Below are 22,340 nucleotides of genomic sequence, written 5' to 3'. Positions count from 1 at the left end.
TCCTTGTTATAGAGTAGGTCTCATAATAAAACACCCTGATGTCACACGGAGCCTTAATGTAACCTGTGACAACCTTTCAATGAAAAAAGGAAAAAAGAAAAAATGATCATGTGATTCATTCATTCATTCATTCATATTTCCAAGAGGGTGATTCAGATTCACTGTTTTCTACTGAGAAAAGTGGGATTTCACATCATTCAAAACATTTTGGCAAAAAAAAAAAAAAAAAATGTTTTTTTGCTGATTGAGGAAGAAAAACGGGAAAAAATCTCATTTGGTTCCTGTTTGTTTTCATAGTGTATAATAAATAACTGACTTAAGGTTCCATCATATGTTTCATATGTTGATGCAAAAAAGTTCTCATGGTGTAAAATATCCTAAAATAATTATTGTTGAATTCAAATAATAACAGTTTATATTCATGGCGGTATTTTTTTTCTAATTTATTGAAGATGTAATAGGCCTAAATCTGCACGGATGTTAATTTTAAATACTCATATTTATCTACTGATGGATAAAAGTCTTGAATGTCAACCATGTTTTATCAATTAAGATTTTTCATTTGACATACAACCTCCCATGAACACGTCCATTCTGTCTGTTTGTTAATACATCTGAATTCTGCATTAACCCTGGGAAAAATGTAATATACAAATAAAATAAAATATATTTTTGAGCTGGTTGTGATAATACCAAAGTTTACTTACAGGCCCAGCAAATGACAATATTCTTTAAAACAAAAGCCACTGATGGAATTACATCAGTTTTTGAGTTGTTGAAGAAAAGCAGTTGTAATTGTGTCTGTGAAACTTTCTCAGCAAAGATACGTGATGGTGGAAAGTGGAGATTTGTACAGGATTTGCAAGTAGTAAAAATGGAAATTCATCCGAGAGCTTCAGAAGTATTAAATCCACAATCAACTTCCACTAATTTCTCGGTGTCTGATTTGGAGAATGTATTTCTATTTGTCCTTATATTCGCTGACAGCCATTACTCTTTTGCTTTTTCCTTAAAAATAATAGCGGTTACCTGGATAAGATTTGGCTTTTGAATTGACTTTTTGAGACGTCCAGGTGATTTTCAGCTGAAATCATTGATGACTTTCTGATGTGCAGCCTGTCTGAGAAAGCCTGCATGTTAGATAAGGTGAACCTACCCAAACATTTAGCAGAAAACTGACTCACATTACAGTTTGTCCTACCTAAAGAAACTTATTTAGGTCATGTGATCACAGCTGAGATCACATAACCAAACAATCTGTTCTAATATCTTTAACCAAGAAACAATGACGTCAAACTGAAAACAATGGATTCACAGTTGCCAAGACAGAAAGGCTCCTTGTCTTTAATATTCTGTAGATATTATTATATTATGCTGTATGACATCTGTTTGGTTAAAGAGCCATGATGGCATGATGATAACCTATTGCTTACTTTTCAGCTAAGCTGGACCCTGTAGATGATGGAATATGATGCCTGCCAGCTGTGACAGTTGCAGAGAAAGCTGTCATGACTCAGACAAACAGTTGGTTAGTTTGATCTAACCAGCAGTAGCCTGAGGGTGGAGAATGTTCTGTCCAGCAACAGAAAGTTATAAAACTAATGATTGTGATGTATGAAGTTTAGAACTGCACTGGAAACTCTGTAGATGTTCTTCTCTCTTCCTGGATGTTGAAACTTCTTTACTTTTTACACTTGAGGTGTCTAAGACCAGAAATTGTCATTTTTAACAGTAATAACAAAAAACAGATATAATTGATTTCCAGTCAGTTGAGAGACTTTACTGATTATAAAAACACATTTATTATCAGCTATTTATCTGTTAATAATATAAAGATAATGAGAAACTGTCTATTGTTGCTAAAAACCAGGAGTTCAGAGAGAAACATTACACTATTTTACTTTAATACTCCATCACTTAAACAGAAATATGAATTTAAGATCTGAAGGAATCAAAAAAGACAAAGTCAAATCCAGGTGGAGGTGGAGGAGGTGGTTGAGTGTGGAGCAGAAGGAGTGGAGGAGTCTCAGTGTGTCTGCAGAGACTGTGTAGAAGGACAGAGCAGCAGCAGAGCAGATCCACTGCTGATCCAGATCCAGAGGATCACACAGGGATGATGGTGGACTTGACATTGTGTCTGACAGTGGAGCTGTTCTCAGAGCAGTTCAGACTGCAGCACTGAGAGTCATCTCCACTTCTTCTGATTCCTCTGTCAGTCACTGCTGGATGAAGCTCTCCTCTCCACTCTACCTCCCAGTAACATGGTCCAGTCAGAGCCTCTCTGCACACAACATGCTGCTGCTGCTGCAACATCTGCATCATCAGGACAAACATTATCCTGGTCATTTAATGACACTTTTACATCAGACATTAATATGATCTGACTCTATTTTGCTGGTCCATTATAGTCGGCTTCCACCTGTAGAGAGAATGAGACAGAACAGAGGAGATCAGTGATGTTTCCAAAGACTCACTTCATCGTCTGTCAGTCAGCAGAGGTTCTGGTCTGTACAAAGACCACATGGTTACTAAATGTAACCATGGTTCTTTGATTTGCAGGCTTCAGTCAGACTGATCTTAGAGCTGTGACAAAGATGAAACTGATCAATAGTTTAGTGTTGAAATAAATCAGATTCACGTTTTGAGGCTGTCAGCTGGAATCCAGCTTTATTTCCTGTCCACAACAGTCGTCTTCACATCAACTCAAACACACGATGACAACAAGCTTGTGGCTGATCTCATTGGCTGACTGTTCTCTCTGCCTCTGTCTTTCTGTCCAATCCTGAAGCCTGTCCCCATTCTCCTCTCACAGCTTCACTGAGGAAAGCAGCCGCTGAGAAGGTTGGAGCTTTACAGGAAATACTGGATCTTTGCTTTGATACTAACTGGGTTTAGTACAATACTGCTGAAAGCAGCATGGACTGACTCCAACCATCTACTGACCTCAGAGTCTCCAGTCTACAGTGTGGACTCTCCAGAAAACCACACAGCAGCTTCACTCCTGAATCCTGCAGCTTGTTGACACTCAGGTCCAGTTCTCTCAGATGGGAGGGGTTGGACTTCAGAGCTGAGACCAGAGAATCACAGCTGATCTCTGACAAACTGCAGTCCCACAATCTGAATCAAAGATGTAGATCAAATCATTAGTAATCAATCAGATTTGTCCTAATCAATGGTGTTTTCTCTAAAATGAGCAAAACTAAAAACTATTTTACTACTAAACTATTCAGAACAAAAACTATTTGAATCCCAAATTACAGATGATTTTATGAAAACTTTGGAAAATGTTCAGCAGAAATGTGAAATAAAAACAATTTCCACTTCATGGACTGAAACATGGAAAAACAACAGTTTGGTTCTTTAAACATTTTCAACTCATTTAACAAGAAAATTCACCTGTATGAAAAAATACAATTGTTTTTATATGATCATCAATGATTACAGCTCACTGATATTAAGTAAATCCAAAGAATATTGTTTTGTTAATTTTATTTCAGTTTATTGTTGTTATAAATCTGAATTTAAATTCAAAGATGAACTCAACATTCTTTACAATGTATTGAGAAACATTAGTGAGAAATATTAATATTAATTTGACAGAAAAATGACACATGACTAAAAATAATTAGATGCAACAAAACCCAATATTTGTCTGACATTCCCCAAAATGTATTGATCATCTTTGGATTATCCAGGACTCTGCAGCCAAAGGTCTCATCCAATCTAAAACATGTGAACACGTTACTTCATCATGTTCAGTTGGAAATTCTTTTGGAAGTATTCAAAGCTCTGCATGGCCTTGCTCCTGCATAACTGGCCAATTTGAGCCTTTATGATGTTGCCTCCCTCATGCTGTGATCTACTTCAGCTGCTGAAGTTCAACTCAGAACCAGAACTGAGACTCTGGACTGAACTTCCCTTTCACATTCACCAACACAGTTTCATTGCAGAGTTAAACATGTGTCTCTTTAAGGTTGCAGATCCATTATAATGCAGCTTTTCACTGACTGTAAATTGATTTTTAATAAGGATTTTATTCCTGTTCTAAAAAGAGTTTGATTTTATTACTGTTACATTTTTTAAAAAGGTTTCTTTGTATTTGGTTTAGTTTGGTATTATTGTCTTAAATAAATGTAGGTTTATTATTAATAGATTTACCTGAAACTGAAGGAAAAAAATGTCCCCATTCTCCTCTCACAGCTTCACTGAGGAAAGCAGCCACTGAGAAGGTTGGAGCTTTACAGGAAAAACTGGATCTTTGCTTTGATACTAACTGGGTTTAGAACAATACTGCTGAAAGCAGCATGGACTGACTCCAACCCTCTACTGACCTCAGAGTCTCCAGTCTACAGTGTGGACTCTCCAGAAAACCACACAGCAGCTTCACTCCTGAATCCTGCAGCTTGTTGACACTCAGGTCCAGTTCTCTCAGATGGGAGGGGTTGGACTTCAGAGCTGAGACCAGAGAATCACAGCTGATCTCTGACAAACTGCAGTGACTTAATCTGAATAAAGAATCAAAGATGTAAGTTTAGAAACAAAATTCCTGTTTGAATGTTTCATCATCTGATCAGATCTGAGATCAGGATTTTCATTGAGGATTCTTTAACAATATATTTCTGTCTTTCTTCTTCATTTGGACAGTCCATCTTGTCTTTGTGAAGACAGAAGCAACAATCTGATCATTAGGGAAATTTTAGTGATCAGACAATGTAGTGATTGAGAAAAAGATCCAGTTTGTCTGCAGCAACACTTTGGTTTTCCTCAACACACATTTGTCCTCCCTGCTCTCTCATGTGTCTCTCACATGTCTTCACACATGCAAACTATTTCCCATATGATGTAAAGCTGTCAATCATCTCCTGTTGCACTTGATAGTAGTTGTGGAATGTTTGGAGGATTTCTTTCCTTTTCTCTGCACCTTCCAATCCCACTCTGCTGCTCCTCTCTACATTTATTCCACTCAAATCAAACAGGATCAACTGTCTCTGCTTCTTGACACAGTTGGATGCTTCTTCATTAGCTTCAGTCAACTATCGAGTGCTGTGTGTCCTGTTCTTAACCTGCTGATTCTTCTCTCCTCCTTCTATTTGCTCCAAGCTGATTCTCTGTTGCTGCTTTATACAAGTGTCTTCAATTCTAAGTCTGACAATCAAATGTTATTTTCACATTTTTATATCGGATTTTTCGACACTTTCAAAACTTCCTTTCAACCACTGAACAGTTTGAATGTGATTTGACCTCAGAAACATGAACCTGTCTGTAGTTTAGTGTCACCACAACTTTCACATATTAATCTCAGCACACAACTAAAAAATGGTGTCTGACCTCAGATTCTCCAGTCTACAGTGTGGACTCTCCAGAAAACCACACAGCAGCTTCACTCCTGAATCCTGCAGCTTGTTGAAGCTCAGGTTTAGTTGTCTCAGATGGGAGGGGTTGGACTTCAGAGCTGAGACCAGAGAATCACAGCTGATCTCTGACAAACTGCAGTCTTTCAATCTGAATAAAAAATCAAAGATGTCGATCAAATCATTAGTAACAATCAGATATGTCCTAATCAAAGGTGTTAGAGTGACTTTGTCCTTGTGTTATTGTGGATCATCAGAATGTCAGACTTCTACAGACATCATCCAAATGTCAGCACAACATTCATACACCTATTCATGTCAGCACTGATTCAGAACATGGTGCTCACCTCACTCACCACTGGAATTAGAAGACAAACATCAAATCACATATGACAGACTAAAAACTTACTACAATATTCAGTAACTGTAAACTGATAATATTATTTTAAAAAAGAAACATTTGATTTTAATTAACTAACTACAGTTGTCAACTAAAAAAAAATCTCCAACACTATCTCTCACGGAAAAAATGGTGTCTGACCTCAGAGTCTTCAGTCTACAGTGTGGACTCTCCAGAAAACCACACAGCAGCTTCACTCCTGAATCCTGCAGGTTGTTGTAGCTCAGGTCAAGTTCTCTCAGATGGGAGGGGTTGGACTTCAGAGCTGAGACCAGAGAATCACAGCTGATGTCTGACAAACTGCAGCAACTTAATCTGAATAAAGAATCAAAGATGTGGATCAGATCATTAGTAATCAATCAGATTTGTCCTAATCAATGGTGTTAGAGTGACTTTGTCCTTGTGTTATTGTGGATCATCAGAATGTCAGACTTCTACAGACATCATCCAAATGTCAGCACAACATTCATACACCTATTCATGTCAGCACTGATTCAGAACATGCTGCTCACCTCACTCACCAATTTACAGTGGTGGAAAGTAATGGAGCACAAATATTTCCTTACTGTAATTTGTCACATTTCACTTAACTTAAGTAAATTTAATTATGGCTACTTTGACTTTTCCTCCACTACATTTCTAAAATTGTTGTGTTCTTATATTACAATCAGGTTATTTTACAGATTTCATAATTAACCACTTTGTTCATTTTCTTATGAAAACGAGTAACAAGTGACACAGAAATGTCTTTATTAAACCAGGTGCAGGCTGTTATTTGACATATTAGCAATAATCAAAAGTGAGCTCAGCAATTTTCCTTTTTGGCGTGTTGTGTGCAGTTTGGCCTGAGAGCTGCATTCACCGCACAGGATTTAAACCCCAGACTCATGGTCTCTTTTTAGACATAAAGCTGCTGTATTTATTGTAAAATGTGCCTTCAAATCGGATCCTTGAAGCCGATGTCAGAGTGGATCAAACAATATAATGACAAGCGCTTATAATGTTTTCTTAATAGAACTTGTCATTGCATCCTTCTTTGTTCCATGGGCACAGAAAGGAGCAGATTTGAAGCAGTGCTATGTGAGTTTTTGGTGTTACAGCACTGAGAACTGGGACAGAGCTGGTACCTGCTTATTCACACATTCACATATTGACTGACTGAAGTGTTTTTTGTTTTTCCTCCTTGTGAAGGAAGTGGTGATATACACTAGTGTCTATTACCATGAATTAGTACATTTTTCTTTTTCTGTAGGAAACTGATGAAAGTTGTCTCTGACTGAGCCAAGTTTACTGTATCAGTACAGTTTATTACTGTAAGTTATTGTGCTATGTGCAGTGTGGTGTATTTTATTTTCCATATCTTAAGCATAGTGGTTTTATGGTGCATAATGTTTGGGCTAGAGTGCCAACATACTCTAGGATCACCACTGGGTGAGGGGATCAGGATTGGCTCAAAGCCTCAGTCTCTACAATCAAACATGGCTCGTGGCTCAGCACTTTGACAATTCTGTCATCAAGTTGAAAAAAGGAGTTTGCAAAGAACTGAGCTCTTTCACCATCTCCACAACATCACAGTGGGAAAAGATTCAGTGCATAAAGGCCACAGGCAGAAACCACTGTTGAATGTGTGGAACCTTCCAGCTGTCAGGCAGACAAATGTCAGAGAAACAAAGTTTCATCTTCACACTTTTCACTCTTTAACACTTGAGAAAAACTCGGCTTTCCTTAAGTTCATGGTCCACTACTAGTGCAGACAAGGTACTAGTCCAAGGCCCAATCAGACTGTCAGCCTGTTCCTCCTCAGCACCACTTTCCTTCAAGTACAGTCTGCAAACATGGAGACATCTCCCATCAGCCAGTCTGGACTTATTTCACTTCTCTATGTGGACTCAACTTAAAGTCCCACATAGTGTTGAGGGATTTGACCTGAGGAAATGGTTTTCACATTTGTGCTCAGACAAACGTAGAAACTAATGAACCAAACGAAACCTGAACATTCACTTATGGATTTAAGATGGAAAACTGACCTCAGAGTCTCCAGGAGACAGTTTGGATTCTTCAGGCCAGAACAAATCAGCTTCACTCCTGAATCCTGTAGGTCCCAGTTTCCACTCAAGTCCAGTTCTCTCAGATGGGAGGGGCTGGACTTCAGAGCTGAGGCCACAACTTCACAGTGAGTCTCTGAGAGTCCAAAGCCAGAAAGTCTGTGATCACAGATAATGAGACATAATATGAACATTTATTAAGTATAATCAAAGATTTATTATAAAGTTTATATTTTCTCTATTTTGATCACAAAGCAGAATGAGATGGAGGCAGCAGCTAAATGATCTGAACTTTTGTACATTACAGAGACACAAACACACACACAAACACACTGAAGTCTGGAACCATGAACATCACAAGATGCCGGGTTTCTTCCCTGGTGATGCTCTGCCAGACCTTTACTGCAGCTCTCTTCACTTCAGCTTGGTTTTGGGGGCTTTGCCTTCAGTTTGGCCTTCAGCAGGTCAAATCCAAGTTTAACTGGATTCTGGTCAGATGACTGACTTGGCCATTGAACAACATTCAACTGTGGAGCCTTGAAAAAGTCTTGGGTGTCTTTCACAGTGTGCTTTGAGTCACTGTCCATCTACACTGTGAAATTCTGAGCTTTTAGCTCAATGTGAGCAGATAATAAAGCCCTAAACACGTGAGAATTCATCCTGCTGCATCATCAGTACAAACCAGAGAAAGAGTTCCTTTCCAACAGTTCTACAAACACCATTTCTTCATCAAGTGACAACAGATTCTGATCTGTTCCTTTAATGAATCAGCCGACACTTCCAACATGTGCTCAGTTGATCCAAATAAAGTCCATCTGTAAATCTGATCCAACATTTTCTACCACACAACACAGCATCATGTCAGCAGCCTGCAGCCCAGCTCCTCATGACCAGTTAACGTCCACCATGATCCCAGGTTAGAACAGTCTTATCTCAGTAAGCTGTGTGACAATTTACCACTGGCTCTGTTTCTCTAGTGTTTTATACAAGTTATTATTCATTTTGCAAACAAAAGCTGCTGCTAAAGTTAAATATGTTAAATATGTTGCTGCCAGTTTGTCTGAAGGAAAAGTTGAATATAAACGTCTTATTTGATAAATGGTTGGTTTTTTAAACGTGAAGAAGACGTTTGTCTTGTTTTTCCTTGAAAAATCAGTTTGTGTAACAGTTTAAATTATTTTGTCACTGTGCAACAAGGACTGTAGTTGTGTTGAAGTGTGTCCATCAGTGCTGAGCTGAGCTGCTGCTGCCACCAAGAACATGAAAGATGAAATGCTGAACCTTCATCTGTGATCTTTTTATCTTAAACCCAAATGTCTTTAGTTTACAGAACAGATCAATGTGACTTGTTGTTCCAGCTTTTATGTGTGTTAAGTGTGATTAATCACATCTGGACTTACTGAGCCTTTCTGCAGTTCCTCACAGCTGGGATCAGTCTCCGTCGTCCCCCCTCTGATGTGTTGTAGTTCTTCAGGTCCAACTCATCCAGAACCTCCTCTGACATCTGCAGCATGTAGGCCAGAGCTGAGCAGTGGATCTCAGAGAGTTTCTTCTCTGATCTGTTCTCTGACTTCAGGAACTCTTGGATCTCCTGATGTACTGAGTGGTCCTTCATCTCCATCAGACAGTGGAAGATGTTGATGCTTCTGTCAGGAAAACTTTTAGTTTGCTTTTTCTTCAGGTTGCTGATGACTCTCTTGACGATTTCTGGACTGTTCTCTGTCTGACCCAGCAGACCTCCTAGGAGTCTCTGGTTGGTCTCCAGAGAGAGGCCATGAAGGAACCGGACAAACAGGTCCAGGTGACCGTTTTTACTTTGAAGGGATTTTTGCATGGCTGACTTCATGTAAACCTCAAGAGATGGGTTTTGAGATGAGTATTTCTTCCCCAGGAAGTCCTCCAGTACCTTTCTCTCCCCATTGGTGTAACAGTGGAAGAAGTAAACTGCAGCCAGAAACTCCTGAATGCTCAGATGAACAAAGCAGTAGACTGTTTTCTGGAAGATCACACTCTCTCTTTTGAAGATCTCTGTACAAACTCCTGAGTACACCAAGGCCTCTGTGACATCAAGACCACACTGCTCCAGGTCGTCTTGATAGAATATGATGTTTCCTTTCTCCAGATGTTCAAACGCCAGCCTCCCCAGCTTCACAAGAACGTCCCTGTCAGCGTCCATCAGCTCCTGTGGACTGGTCTCATGTCTTTCTTCATACTTGTTCTTCTTCCTCTTGGTCTGAACCAGCAGGAAGTGTGAGTACATGTCAGTCAGGGTCTTGGGCAGCTCTCCTCTCTGCTCTGTAGTCAACATGTGCTCCACAACTGTAGCAGTGATCCAGCAGAAGACTGGGATGTGACACATGATGTGGAGGCTCCTGGATGTCTTGATGTGGGAGATGATTCTGCTGGACAGCTCTTCATCACTGAACCTCCTCCTGAAGTACTCCTCCTTCTGGGCGTCAGTGAAGCCTCGTACTTCTGTTACCCTGTCGACACATGTAGGAGGGATCTGATTGGCTTCTGCAGGTCTGGAAGTTATCCAGACCAGAGCCGAGGGAAGCAGATTCCCCTTGATGAGGTTTGTCAACAGCACGTCGACTGATGACTTCTGTGTGACATCAGACACAACCTCACTGTTGTTGAAATCCAGTGAACGTCTGCTTTCATCCAGGCCGTCAAAGATGAACAAAAGTTTACAGACAGCCAGCTGCTCTGCTGTGACCTTCTGTAATGTTGGATGGAAAACATGGAGCAGCGTGAGAAGACTGTACTGCTCATCTTTGATCAAGTTCAGCTCCCTGAACGAAAGCAGAACCAGCACACTGACATCTTGGTTTTCCAAGTCCTCTGCCCAGTCCAGACTGAACTTCTGCACCGAGAAGGTTTTTCCAACACCAGCGACACCGTTGGTCAGAACCACTCTGATGTGTCTCTGTTGGTCAGGTAAGGCTTTAAAGATGTCGTGGACCTTGATTGAAGTGTCATGGAGGGTCTTCATCTTGGAAGCTGTCTCAAGCTGCTTCACCTCATGTTGGGTATTAACCTCTTCACTCTGTCCCTCTGTGATGTAGAGCTCAGTGTAGATCCTGTTGAGGAGGGTTCCACTTCCTGTTTCATCACTTCCTTCAGTCACACATTCACATCTCCTCCTCAGACTGATCTTATGTTCATCTAAAACCTCCTGCAGACCAACATCTGCTGAAAGATCAGAAACTATGTGAGAATGAAGAAACAGAATCCAACAAAAACAATCAAAAATGTCTAAGAATATCTGATATTTAAAATTACAACAAAAATGTGCTGTATGATGTAACAAATGTCTCTGTAAAAAATAACAACTCCAGTTTTCAGAAAGATCAGCAGACAGATGTTCAGTCTTACTTTGTACAGTCCTGTTCTGACTGACTGTCTTCAGTCCAGGTCCTGTTCTGGATCTTTTTGCACACTGGGGACAGGAGGAGTCTCCTGATGAGACTGGATCCTTCAGGACGTCCTGACACAAAGCACAGCAGGACAGCTGCTCCTCCACAGAAACTTGTGTCCTCTTCCTCTTTCTGTGGACATTAAGAAAACTCAATGTGGACATGAATTTTGACAGTTTGTTCTTTCAGAACTGTTTTGATTTTCAGACATCAGTCCTTCCAAATTGGACATGTAACTACTAAGTGTTCAGCAGATGTGTGTAACTTCATTATACATAAACCTCAGACATGTCTCAGAGTGGACTGAAAGCTGCCATTTAATCAGAAATTTATCAGAGAGGTCAGAGGTAGTTGGTCTGACACAATCCACACAAAGTTCAACAGCAAGTTTTCACAGGAAAAGTGGAAAACAACAAATGAGCTGATGAAGTGAGGATCACACGTCCTGTGGATGAGTGGAAAATTATTTTTATGGTGAAGAAACATTTTAATAATTCCCCAATAAGAATCCTGTGCAGCTGTAGGATATGTGTCTTCTTAAACATAACCTTATAAACATAAGGACCTTGATCTGACATTTCTAACATCACACTGGAACCTGCTGAAACATAACCTGCTCTGAAATAACATCAAGCGAATAAAGTGGAGGAAATGTGTGTCATCATTTTAGATTTTACATGATGTCACACCCTCAGGGCTCTGCACAAGTCATGTGATCAGTTGTATATAAGAGATTAAAAGGTGGATGTTTGATTTTAAAATATTTATCAAATATTGTATTGATTAAATATGTCTTGATTTCAGTTGGTATTTCATTTTTATTTTTTTATCTTACACAATTACAGTTGTGTTTAAAGTGTTTTATTATTATCATTGTTGGAAGAGTTTTCATTAAGAATCTCCATTACCAGGTAATAAAATATAATAAGTACATGCAATGATTTATAAATCATTTGAAACCTGTTTATGAAACTTAGATTTATTTATTAAATAAAAAATATACAATCATAAATATACACGTATATATAAAAGAAAAGAATTAATAAAATAATAGGGAGTTTAAAATTAACAACTAAGTAAACTTCAGGAAATTGGTATGATATGAAAAGTATTGTATGAATGAATGAGACGGACAGATTCTTCAGACTCAGCAAAAAGGGACTGAGAGAAACCCTCAGTTTGTTAAAGAAAAGCTTCACCAGCAGGTTCACAAAAGTAAAGTTACTACTTTAAGATTTATTAGAAATAAACTAAAATACTCTGAAACAAAACCCCTACAGCTTTAAGTTGGAGACATAAACTCCTCCTGATCATCATCTCTAATGAAATGTCTGTTGTTGGTAACAGTGAAGAGCAACTGATAAAACAGAGCAGAAGTTTATCTTCCTGCTCACTGAGTCATCTTCAGTCTCTTACTTTGTGTCTGAGGGTCCAGGTCCATTACTATAGTCTGGAGGCTCGTGTTTGGACCAGTTACTCTTCATAGACAGACAGCTGGATCCTGAAGACTCTGTTCTGTCCTTTTCCTCCATCTTCTGAACATCAGCTCTGGGAAATGACAAAAAGGAAGAAGCACACAGATGTTACTGCACCACTGCTTTCTTACTTTTGATCAACAGAAATTAATTTCTAAGAACAGTTTCTGTTGTAGCAGCTTCTTCTCATGAGTCTGTCTGTGTGTATTATCAGCTTTAACATGATGTTTTCATGATCAACAGCTTGAATTAAAAAGGGTTTTAGTAGAAATGTTGGTATTTGCCTGCAGTATAATCACAAAGCTCATTATGATCATTACGTCTTAATCAAACATTACATTTATCATCAGTAAGTTCATATCATACAAACAGCAGCAGATTTATGTGATTCAAACAATCATCTGACCACATTAGAAACATTTCAACAAAAATTTCTATAAACTGACAGGAGTAACTGAGCTCAATAACCAGGAGGTAACACACAGTACAAGTTGCTCATTTTCTCTGAGTCTCTCTGTATAAACAGCAGTGGACAGTGTGTGTTGTGTCCACAGGGACAAACTGACTCAGAGACTTTGAAAGTAAAATAAGAAGAATGTTGGATTAACACTCACCCTGTCTCACACTTCACTTGGGTTATTAGTAAATTCACATTTATGAATATAGAATTTAGCAAATATAAAATGTATTAGAAAATATTGGTCACTCTCCTCTTCACTTTGTGTCTATGTCCCTCTCTGTCTCCCTCTCTCTGTCCCTTTCTGCAGGTGTCCCCGGCTTTGGAGCTGTGTGTTTCTCCAGTGTGCAGCTACTGGTCCTAAAAACCTGCCAGATGTTCTGTTGTTGCCCACCCTGAGCCCCGTTCTGGTTCTACACATCTGTATAGTCTTCACTTCATTCTGTAAAGTAACTTTGTTATGAATTGGCGCCATATAAATAAAGTTGAATTCTATGTAATTAAATATTCAGAAAAAAAATCTTAAAGAAAAGTTGAAATTATTGAAAATGTTATTTTACTGAAAGTTAGGACATCAGACTGAAACACAGTATAATCACAGGTACAAAACAATTAGAGAGATTTCTTTTTGTTTTTAGTTCAAATTTATTTGTCAGGTAGGATTCTAAACTTTTTTCCAAGGCAAGTTATGGATAATACCATCCCAGTAAGACCTCACATGAGGAACAGTTACAGGAAGTTTTCTTTCTTATTGTCTCAGTGACTGACTGGGAAACACATCTTTGCTACATTGGTTTGTCTGGGATCAATGTCTGAAACAGGAGCAGAGACAGAAAATCCTTTGAACAGCATGACCACATTAGAAGGAACCTCATCAAGAACAAGACATTATTCCCTTGGAGATACAGGAACTGAATAAGCTCAGAGAAACTATGTAAAATTTGTAAAAAATCAAGTACGTTCATAGCACCACACTCCCCTTTGTTCATTAATACACACGTCGTAATATAATGAATTCTCCTCTTCCAAACAAAATCCAGGAACATTGTGTCATTTTTCAAAGTAGTGTCATCTACATATAAAGACAGCGTCTGGAGACACCTTCAGCCTTTGAAAGCAAGATTCTGCCCTTCAATGCCAAATCTCTCTGGAGCCATGCACTTTATCTGTAACTGGAGAAAAGTTGGAGGGACATTTTATACTGCAGTATAATTATATACACAGTATTATTTCCAAGGTTCATTCACCTTTTCAATGATTAGCACTTTTATAGTCATATTTTACAAATCAAAAATTAAACTCACAATATTTAATATTGTATTAAATACCCAAACAATTACAACCCTAGTCACAGTCCCATGCAGCTCATCATATACAATAACCCTCCTGTCTGATGAAGAAATACACACATGTGATGATTTAGACAAACCACTACACAACAAAGTCACGATTTATAAGAAACACACAGCCCTTCAATCTACTCGTGAATACAACCAGTGAAACATATTGTAACGGCCCAGCAAGTGGGTTAGTGTGGGGGCGGATGCAATCTGCCCCGAGGGAATTATGGGTAAATGTGTTCTGAATAGTTCTGTGCTTTAATTGCTTAAATGTTAAATGTTGTTAAATGATTACGTTACAGTCAGTGTTATTAGGTGTGTTCACATGTTTAGGTTTGTTATGTAAAGTGTATGTGTTAGCCGGCACCGTGAGGGAAGGTGATGGGTGTATGAATGGCCCTCACGGTGATCGGCTACTTGTGGATGTGTTCAAAATAAAGCTCAGCTACCTCTCACAACAGAGTAAAAAAAAAAAAAAAAAAAAAGGGGCAAGAGTTGTGTTGTGATTGCTTATGTCAAACAGCTCGAGGCACTTGGGGTCGTGCGGTGTATGGGGCGCAAGTGTTCTCCATTCCGCCTGCCATTTTGAACTGTTCATTGATGTTAGCTTGCTAGCACCGAAGCTAGCCAATTAGGTTAGCTAAGTTAGTTAGGGTTAGCCTTAGCTTTAGCTTCACCGCCTCCCACAGTTAGCTCCCATAAACCGTGGGTTGCTACAATATTAAATGTCAGTCACAGAGGGAATTAAGGCTACTGATTACCCGGAACGGTTTAGGACAGGGAAGAGATGTTTTACACCAAAACATTAAATCATTAAGTTTAATCTCATTACTTTAAAATAATTATATTTGCACCATAAAACCAAACCTACACCTATATCCCCCACACACAGCAGACTATATAAAATGCTGTGTGGCCACATTGTAACAATGCTAAAAAAGGAGAACATTCATTAAGTCCATCACAACATCCTCAAACATTCAGTCTATTTATGCTGAAGTCTCACTCACACAGCAGACTAGTGTTACCTCTAACCTCCAACCAAAAGAGAATCAACTCCTTCATCTCTTCATCCCCAACGTCTGCTCCCTGGACAATAAACTACACTACATCCGACTCCAGCGGACGACGCAGCGAGAATTCAGAGACTGCTGCATCTTTGTTTTCACGGCTCAGCAACAGAGTTCCGGAAGCCGCCATCCAGATAGACGGGCTAACCGTGTTTCGTGCCGACAGAAACGCTGCTCTGTGCGGTTAGACTCGCGGTGGTGGCGTGTGTGTTTATATCAACACGTAATGGTGCAAGATCTCTGTGCTTGTCTCACGTTTCTGCTCATCGCTAGTGGAGTTCGTGACTGTTAGATGCAGATCGTTCTATTTACCACGGGAATTCACCACTGTTTTTATTGTTGGAGTGTACTTTCCCCCCAGCGCTAATGCTAAGGAGGCACTGTGTGAACTCTACGGTGCTATTAGCGACCTGCAGAACGCTCACCCCGACGGACTGTTTATTATTGCCGGAGATTTCAACCATGCGAATCTCAGGACTGTGCTCCCTAAACTTCATCAGCATGTGGACTTTGCAACGAGAGGAGGGAACACGCTGGATCTTGTTTACACAAACATCCCCGGCGCGTATCGTGCGGAGCCCCGCCCCCATCTCGGCTACTCAGACCACATCTCGGTTATGCTAATTCCAGCATACAGACCGCTCGTCAGACGCTCTAAACCGGTTCTGAAACAGGTGAAAACCTGGCCAGCAGGAGCTACTTCTGCTCTTCAAGACTGTTTTGAGTGCACTGACTGGGACATGTTTAGGGAGGCCGCAACCAACGGCGATTCCATCAACTTGGAGGAATACACATCAACAGTAACCAGCTACATCAGCAAGTGCGTTGACGATGTGACCATCTCCAAGACCATCACTACACGCTCCAACAGGAAGCCGTGGATAAATGCCAATGTGTGTGCGCTGCTGAAACAAAGAGACGCTGCCTTCAGAACAGGGGACAAGACGGCCTTGAGAACAGCAAGGGCCAAACTGTCCCGTGCCATTAGAGAGGCAAAGCGCGCACACTCAAAGAAAATCCACGACCACTTCGAAGACAGCGGAGACACCCGGCGCATGTGGCAGGGCATTCAGGCGATCACGAACTACAAGACAACTTCACCTGCTTGTGACCGTGATGCCTCCCTCCCAGATGCGCTGAACCACTTCTACGCCCGGTTCGAGGTACAGAACAACGTGAAGGCGAGGAAGTCCACTCCTCCTCCCAGTGACCAGGTGCTCTGTCTAACCACAGCTGAAGTGAGGAAAACTCTATGCAGAGTTAACCCACGGAAGTCTGCTGGACCAGACAACATTCCTGGCAGAGTGCTCAGGGAGTGCGCAGAACAGCTAGCGGATGTCTTTACAGACATCTTCAACATCTCCCTGAGCAGCAACGTTGTTCCTACGTGCCTCAAGACAACGACCATTGTTCCCGTGCCTAAGAAGTCTACTGTCTCCTGCCTCAATGATTATCGTCCCGTCGCCCTCACACCCATCGTGATGAAGTGCTTCGACAGGCTCATCATGAGGCACATCAAGTCCCAACTCCCAACCTCCCTGGACCCCATGCAGTTTGCGTATCGTCCAAATCGTTCCACGGACGATGCCATCTCCACGACCCTCCATTTGGCCCTCACCCACCTGGACAATAAGGACTCATACGTACGAATGCTGTTCATTGGCTTCAGCTCAGCATTCAACACAATCGTCCCTCAGCACCTGATCGAGAAGTTGAGCATACTGGGCCTAAACACCTCCCTCTGCAACTGGATTCTGGACTTCCTGACTGGGAGACCCCAGTCACTCCGGATCGGGAACAACATCTCCAGCACCACCACACTGAGCACTGGAGCCCCTCAGGGCTGTGTGCTCAGCCCTCTGCTGTTCACTCTGCTGACGCACAACTGTGTAGCAATGCACAGCTCGAACCACATAATCAAGTTTGCCGATGACACGACCGTGGTGGGTCTAATCAGCAAGAACGACGAGTCAGCTTACAGAGAGGAGGTGCAACGGTTAACAGCCTGGTGTGGAGCAAACAACCTGTCTCTGAACGTTGACAAAACCAAAGAGATTGTTGTGGACTTCAGGAGAGCACAGAGCGACCATTCTCCATTGATCATTGATGGATCCTCAGTGGAGATAGTCAATAGCACCAAATTCCTTGGTGTTCATCTGGCGGACAACCTCACCTGGTCAGTCAACACCAGCTCCATCACCAAGAAAGCCCAGGAGCATCTCTACTTCCTGAGAAGGCTGAGGAAAGCCCATCTCCCTCCCCCCATCCTCACCATGTTCTACAGAGGGACCATTGAGAGCATCGAGAGCAGCTGCATCACTGCCTGGTTTGGGAACTGCACCGTCGCGGATCGCAAGACCCTACAGAGGATAGTGAGGACAGCTGAGAAGATCATCGGAGTCTCTCTGCCCTCTATTATGCACATTTACACAACACGATGCATCCGCAAAGCCAACAGCATTGTGGACGACCCCACACACCCATCACACACACTTTTCACACTCCTGCCATCAGGGAAGAGGTTCCGAAGCATTCGGGCCACCACATCCAGACTATGCAACAGTTTTTTCCCGCAAGCCATCAGACTCCTCATCTCAATTCATTCCACCACCACTTATTTATTATTTATTTACTTTTATCATTCTACATTTACCGCACTACACTGTTTACCTGCTGTTTTTTGCACATTCCACTGCAATTGCACTGTTTACATGCTGGACATTTAAATGCACTATACTGTTTACATGCTGCTTTTTTTGTACCTTTAGCACACTTGACTGTACTGTACTGTACTGTAAAATAGTATACGGTAGGTTTACTGGTTGGCACTGTCTTAGGTTATGTGTCCTGTCCTGTGTTATTTTGTGTTGTCTGTCTACACTGTCTGTCTGTACTGTTTTTTGTTTGCACTGTTTGCACTAGGTTGCACTCGATGCACTTTACATAGCTTGTGTTGTTTTGTAGCACCTTGGTTCTTGGAGTAACATTATCTCGTTTCTACTGTGTACTGTGTATCACCGTGTATAGTAGAAATGACAATAAAAGCCACTTGACTTGATCTGCTCTCCTCCCAACCAATGGGGAGACAGCAGGGGGATCAACAGGTGGCACTGATTACACACTGATTACAGTAGAAGACACTAAGATACACACTCACTTGACAAATCATTTTCTGAAAAACGTAAAAAGTAAGATTATTTGTCTTTGTATTGTGCAAATCAAAGCAAAGCCTGATTTGACCAATGAAACAGCATTAACAACAAAAACCAGGAGCAAGTATGACAAAAAGTTGCATTATACACAAATTAGATGATTGTGGCAATTTCATACCAATCTCCTTTAAATTGTGCATGAACGTTCGGTTAGTCTGCTGAGTAACAGCCAGTACCAGCAGTACTCACACAGTTTCCCAGAACACAAACAGATGAATTGGCCTCACTGTTCCAATACTTTGTTTAGCCACACATCCTACAACCTCTGTGGTTGTTGGATGTATCCAGGGTGGAGATGTCACAGAGCATTATGATATCAGCATCGTAGACAGTTTGGTTAACTGGTGTGAGCACAATCATCTCCAGCTCAGTATCAGTAAAACAAAGGAACTGGTGGTGGACTTCAGGAAATCTGGGACTCCTGTCAATCCTCTCTCCCTATGGGGAGAGGGGGTGGAAGTGGTTTTGGAGTACAAATACCTGGGTGTCCACCTGGACACTTAATGCAGAACACAGAGCAGACAGTAACAGACTGGCCAAACTAATGAGGAGGGCTGCTTCTGTTCTGGGGGGAGAAGCTGGACCCTCTGCATGTTGTGGCTGAGAGAAGAATGTCGTCCAAACTCCTCCCTCCCACCCAGTCCACTGTGAGCTGGCTGCAGAGAGCAGCACTTTCAGCCAGAGACTGATCACAGTCAAGTTCTCCACAGAACAACACAGGAGATTCAACTGTTCAGAAGAGGGTGATTCTGTGAAAAGGAGGGGGACTAAATGGTCCAAATGGACAAATAGTATTGTTTTTATTTCATTTACATGTTTTTTCTTACTTATGATCAGTAGTTTGTACTTGTTCATTGTCTTGGTTTGGGTGAAGATTTTTTCCTTTCTTTTCTACTTTTCACACACAGAGCAGGCAGCACAATTTCCCTATGGGATCAATAAAGTTGTTGAATCTTGAATAATTCATTTCTGTTCAAATATTTTAGGGTTAAGCCACAATATATTCACTGATGCCAAAAAGGGCCCCTAACCTATGCAGCCCTCTATATGTCCCAATGCAGCCTGATGGCTCAATGGCTGGAGCATCAGGCTGATCCAAACCAAGAAGAGGAAGCAACACACACACACACACACACACACACACACTTCAGATCAGCATGAATAGATGGATCATTTTAAGTCCACAGAGACACTTAACTAGGAGAATAATCATGTTGTGTCTCCCTCAGCTTCTACTTCTCTCTGCTCGGTTGATTTCAAATTGTCCAGTCTGAACTATCTGCACACTGTTCATTTCTCATTCCTCTCTACAGGAAATCACATGACACACAGTCTCAGGTCTATGTGAAGCCCTGAGGTTTAGCAGTCAGAGAGCAACGGCAGCACCTGATCCAAAAACTGGAGCCACATTGATGTCATGAGGTTACTGTTCCCTGTGTCTGCAGAATGTCAGGATCACTTTACTAATCACCAGTGACTGACTCTGTAAAGAAATCACAAGTCACAACTAAAGGAAAAATACATTTTGCTGTTGTTCCCTCCACCTTCCACTGACTCTGCATCAGCCTTCAGGTTTCTGCCTCCTGCTCTTTTCACTCTAAACGGAGGCTGAACTAACTGAACACTTTCAGTGGTTTTTCTTACAGGAATCATGAGTCTGAGTTATTCACACAGATCATGTCTCCTGGCTTCATCTTGTTAAATGAAAAGGTGGTTTTAACATTAAAACCAGTGATGGAGAAACATATTTAAGCAACACTGTTTAACTGTCCCTGCCCTACCCACTGCTGATCACCTGGATCAGGTGTGTTCAGTCACTCAGATTCTTAAACGAGGGGGGAGTGTGGAAAGATAAAGGAACAGCAGGGATGCAGCCCTCAGGAATCAGCTTTAACTTAACTGATGAGAAGCAGCATATGAAACCAATACATCCATAATCCCCCAGTACAGCCCCCACCAACATTTCCATTTCTTCACACACAGATCAGCATCACAGCCACATAGAGATTGAACCAAAAAACTGAACCTTAACAGTAGTAATATTTACTGTTGTGTCACATTTGCTGATGTGATGGACCATGTTAGGTTCATCACTATATGCAGAGTAAAGACACAGAGCCAGAAATTAGAACTGGATGAATGTGATCACAGAAACATTTTTTTCATTTGTCTACTTATTTCTATCACTGTTTATTAGCTATAAAAAAAGAGGGTGTGTGTGTTTCACCCAGACAGTACGATTTCCTTAAGATGATTCTTCATTTGTTAGACGATCACACTTCACTGTAGTTTGCTCACTAGTTACAGAACCGTGGACCAGTGGTAGACATTTTCCACCTCAAACACAGTCTGGGAGACACTGCTGATTTTTAGTCCTGGCTCCTTCTATGCATTACGTAGATACACAACACAGAAAAAACTGAAATAAAATGGAAACCACTAAGTTCTGTTATCCAAAATATTCAAAGCTATAAGCCATAATATCCCTAATGATGTCACAAGGGCCCTATGTTGCTGTATATATATGTCCAAACAGAGGTGCTGGACACGTCCACAACACAACTGTGACAAACAAGTCAACCAAAGAGACACAACACAGAAAACGCAAACACTGCTGGATGTGGACTCAGTCACACAGCCTGATCCAGCTTCTCTTTGCTTCTATAGAGCTCATGTTGGACTGTAGGAATGATGTTGCATTAACACTCACCCGGATTCAGCCTCAGGTTTCCTGTTGTTGATCGATTTAAAATGGAGTCTTGACTAACTGCACACTTTCAGTTTCTGTGCTGTTCTTCCCTTAAAAGTACAGGAAACCACAGAGTCACATTGAGGAAGAGCAGAGCTGCACTGAGCTGCTTTAAAAAGGACAAATGAAGTAGAGCTCAGGATTAAGTTAGTGTGTCTCAAACCTTTTAGAGCTGGAATCAAGACGTGAGCAGAAACACACAGCTTTTTCTGTACCGACCATCGATTTTATAGAGGAAATATTCAAAAGTGAAATTTCAAAAGCTGAAAGTGAAAAACTTTAATGAACAGGGTGAAACAAACCAGCCAGTGAAGATTTGTGTGATTTACCTGTGTGAAGAGTAGCTGAACACTCAGACGTTTCTAAGGAGCAGTTTTTACTCGTGTCGACTCAAAATGTCTGAACGGAAAAGTTTGTGGTTTGTTTCAGGACATCACATGAAACATCTGTGTGTTCACTTATTTTAACCACGACATGTTCTGACTGTCGGCTTTAACGTTGGGACTGCAACCATTTGCATATGTAACCCTCCATTTTATGGACTCAAAAGTATTTGGACAGTAGGATGCTGAGCTGTTTTATGGGCAGGTGTGTTTTTATTCCCTCATTAATGCAAAGACTGAGTTGACATATGAAACATTTCAATTTGCAGCTACATTAAAACAAAAAGTTGATCACATTCAGAATGAGATTTCTGTCATAGAGAAAAGAATAAAACACCAGTCATGTTGTGACTGTGACTCCACTCAGACTGTGGAGAAAATCTTTTCTCATTAATAAACTGGTTTGATCTCACAGGCTAATTTCAGGGAAACTCTCAGT

The 22,340-nt window shown here is 40.9% G+C and overlaps 1 protein-coding gene across 19 annotated transcripts in view; it reads right to left on the bottom strand.

Annotated features, from left to right (window-relative positions):
* Nucleotides 1-22,340, bottom strand: part of LOC137098559 (NACHT, LRR and PYD domains-containing protein 12-like) — an 89,566-nt gene that overhangs the window by 22,991 nt on the left and 44,235 nt on the right. For 9 of the 19 annotated variants that reach the window (XM_067474975.1, XM_067474965.1, XM_067475046.1 and 6 more), the window contains 3 exons: nt 5,329-5,502; nt 4,332-4,505; nt 2,944-3,117 (listed from right to left, as the gene is read on the bottom strand). In XM_067474975.1, the coding sequence (XP_067331076.1) occupies nt 2,944-3,117; nt 4,332-4,505; nt 5,329-5,502 (522 nt within the window). Of the gene's footprint in view, nt 1-1,007; nt 2,420-2,943; nt 3,118-4,331; nt 4,506-5,328; nt 5,503-5,892; nt 6,067-7,778; nt 7,956-9,196; nt 11,007-11,174; nt 11,348-12,631; nt 12,764-15,515; nt 15,656-21,479; nt 21,710-22,340 lie in introns of those variants that run through there. The other 10 variants (XM_067475018.1, XM_067475028.1, XM_067474993.1 and 7 more) reach the window with 10 other exon arrangements.

Source organism: Channa argus, chromosome 1, assembly GCF_033026475.1.
Source record: "Channa argus isolate prfri chromosome 1, Channa argus male v1.0, whole genome shotgun sequence".
NCBI lineage: Eukaryota > Metazoa > Chordata > Actinopteri > Anabantiformes > Channidae > Channa > Channa argus.
The sequence above is the reverse complement of the archived record's forward strand: the minus strand, read 5'-3'. Positions and strand labels throughout refer to the sequence as shown.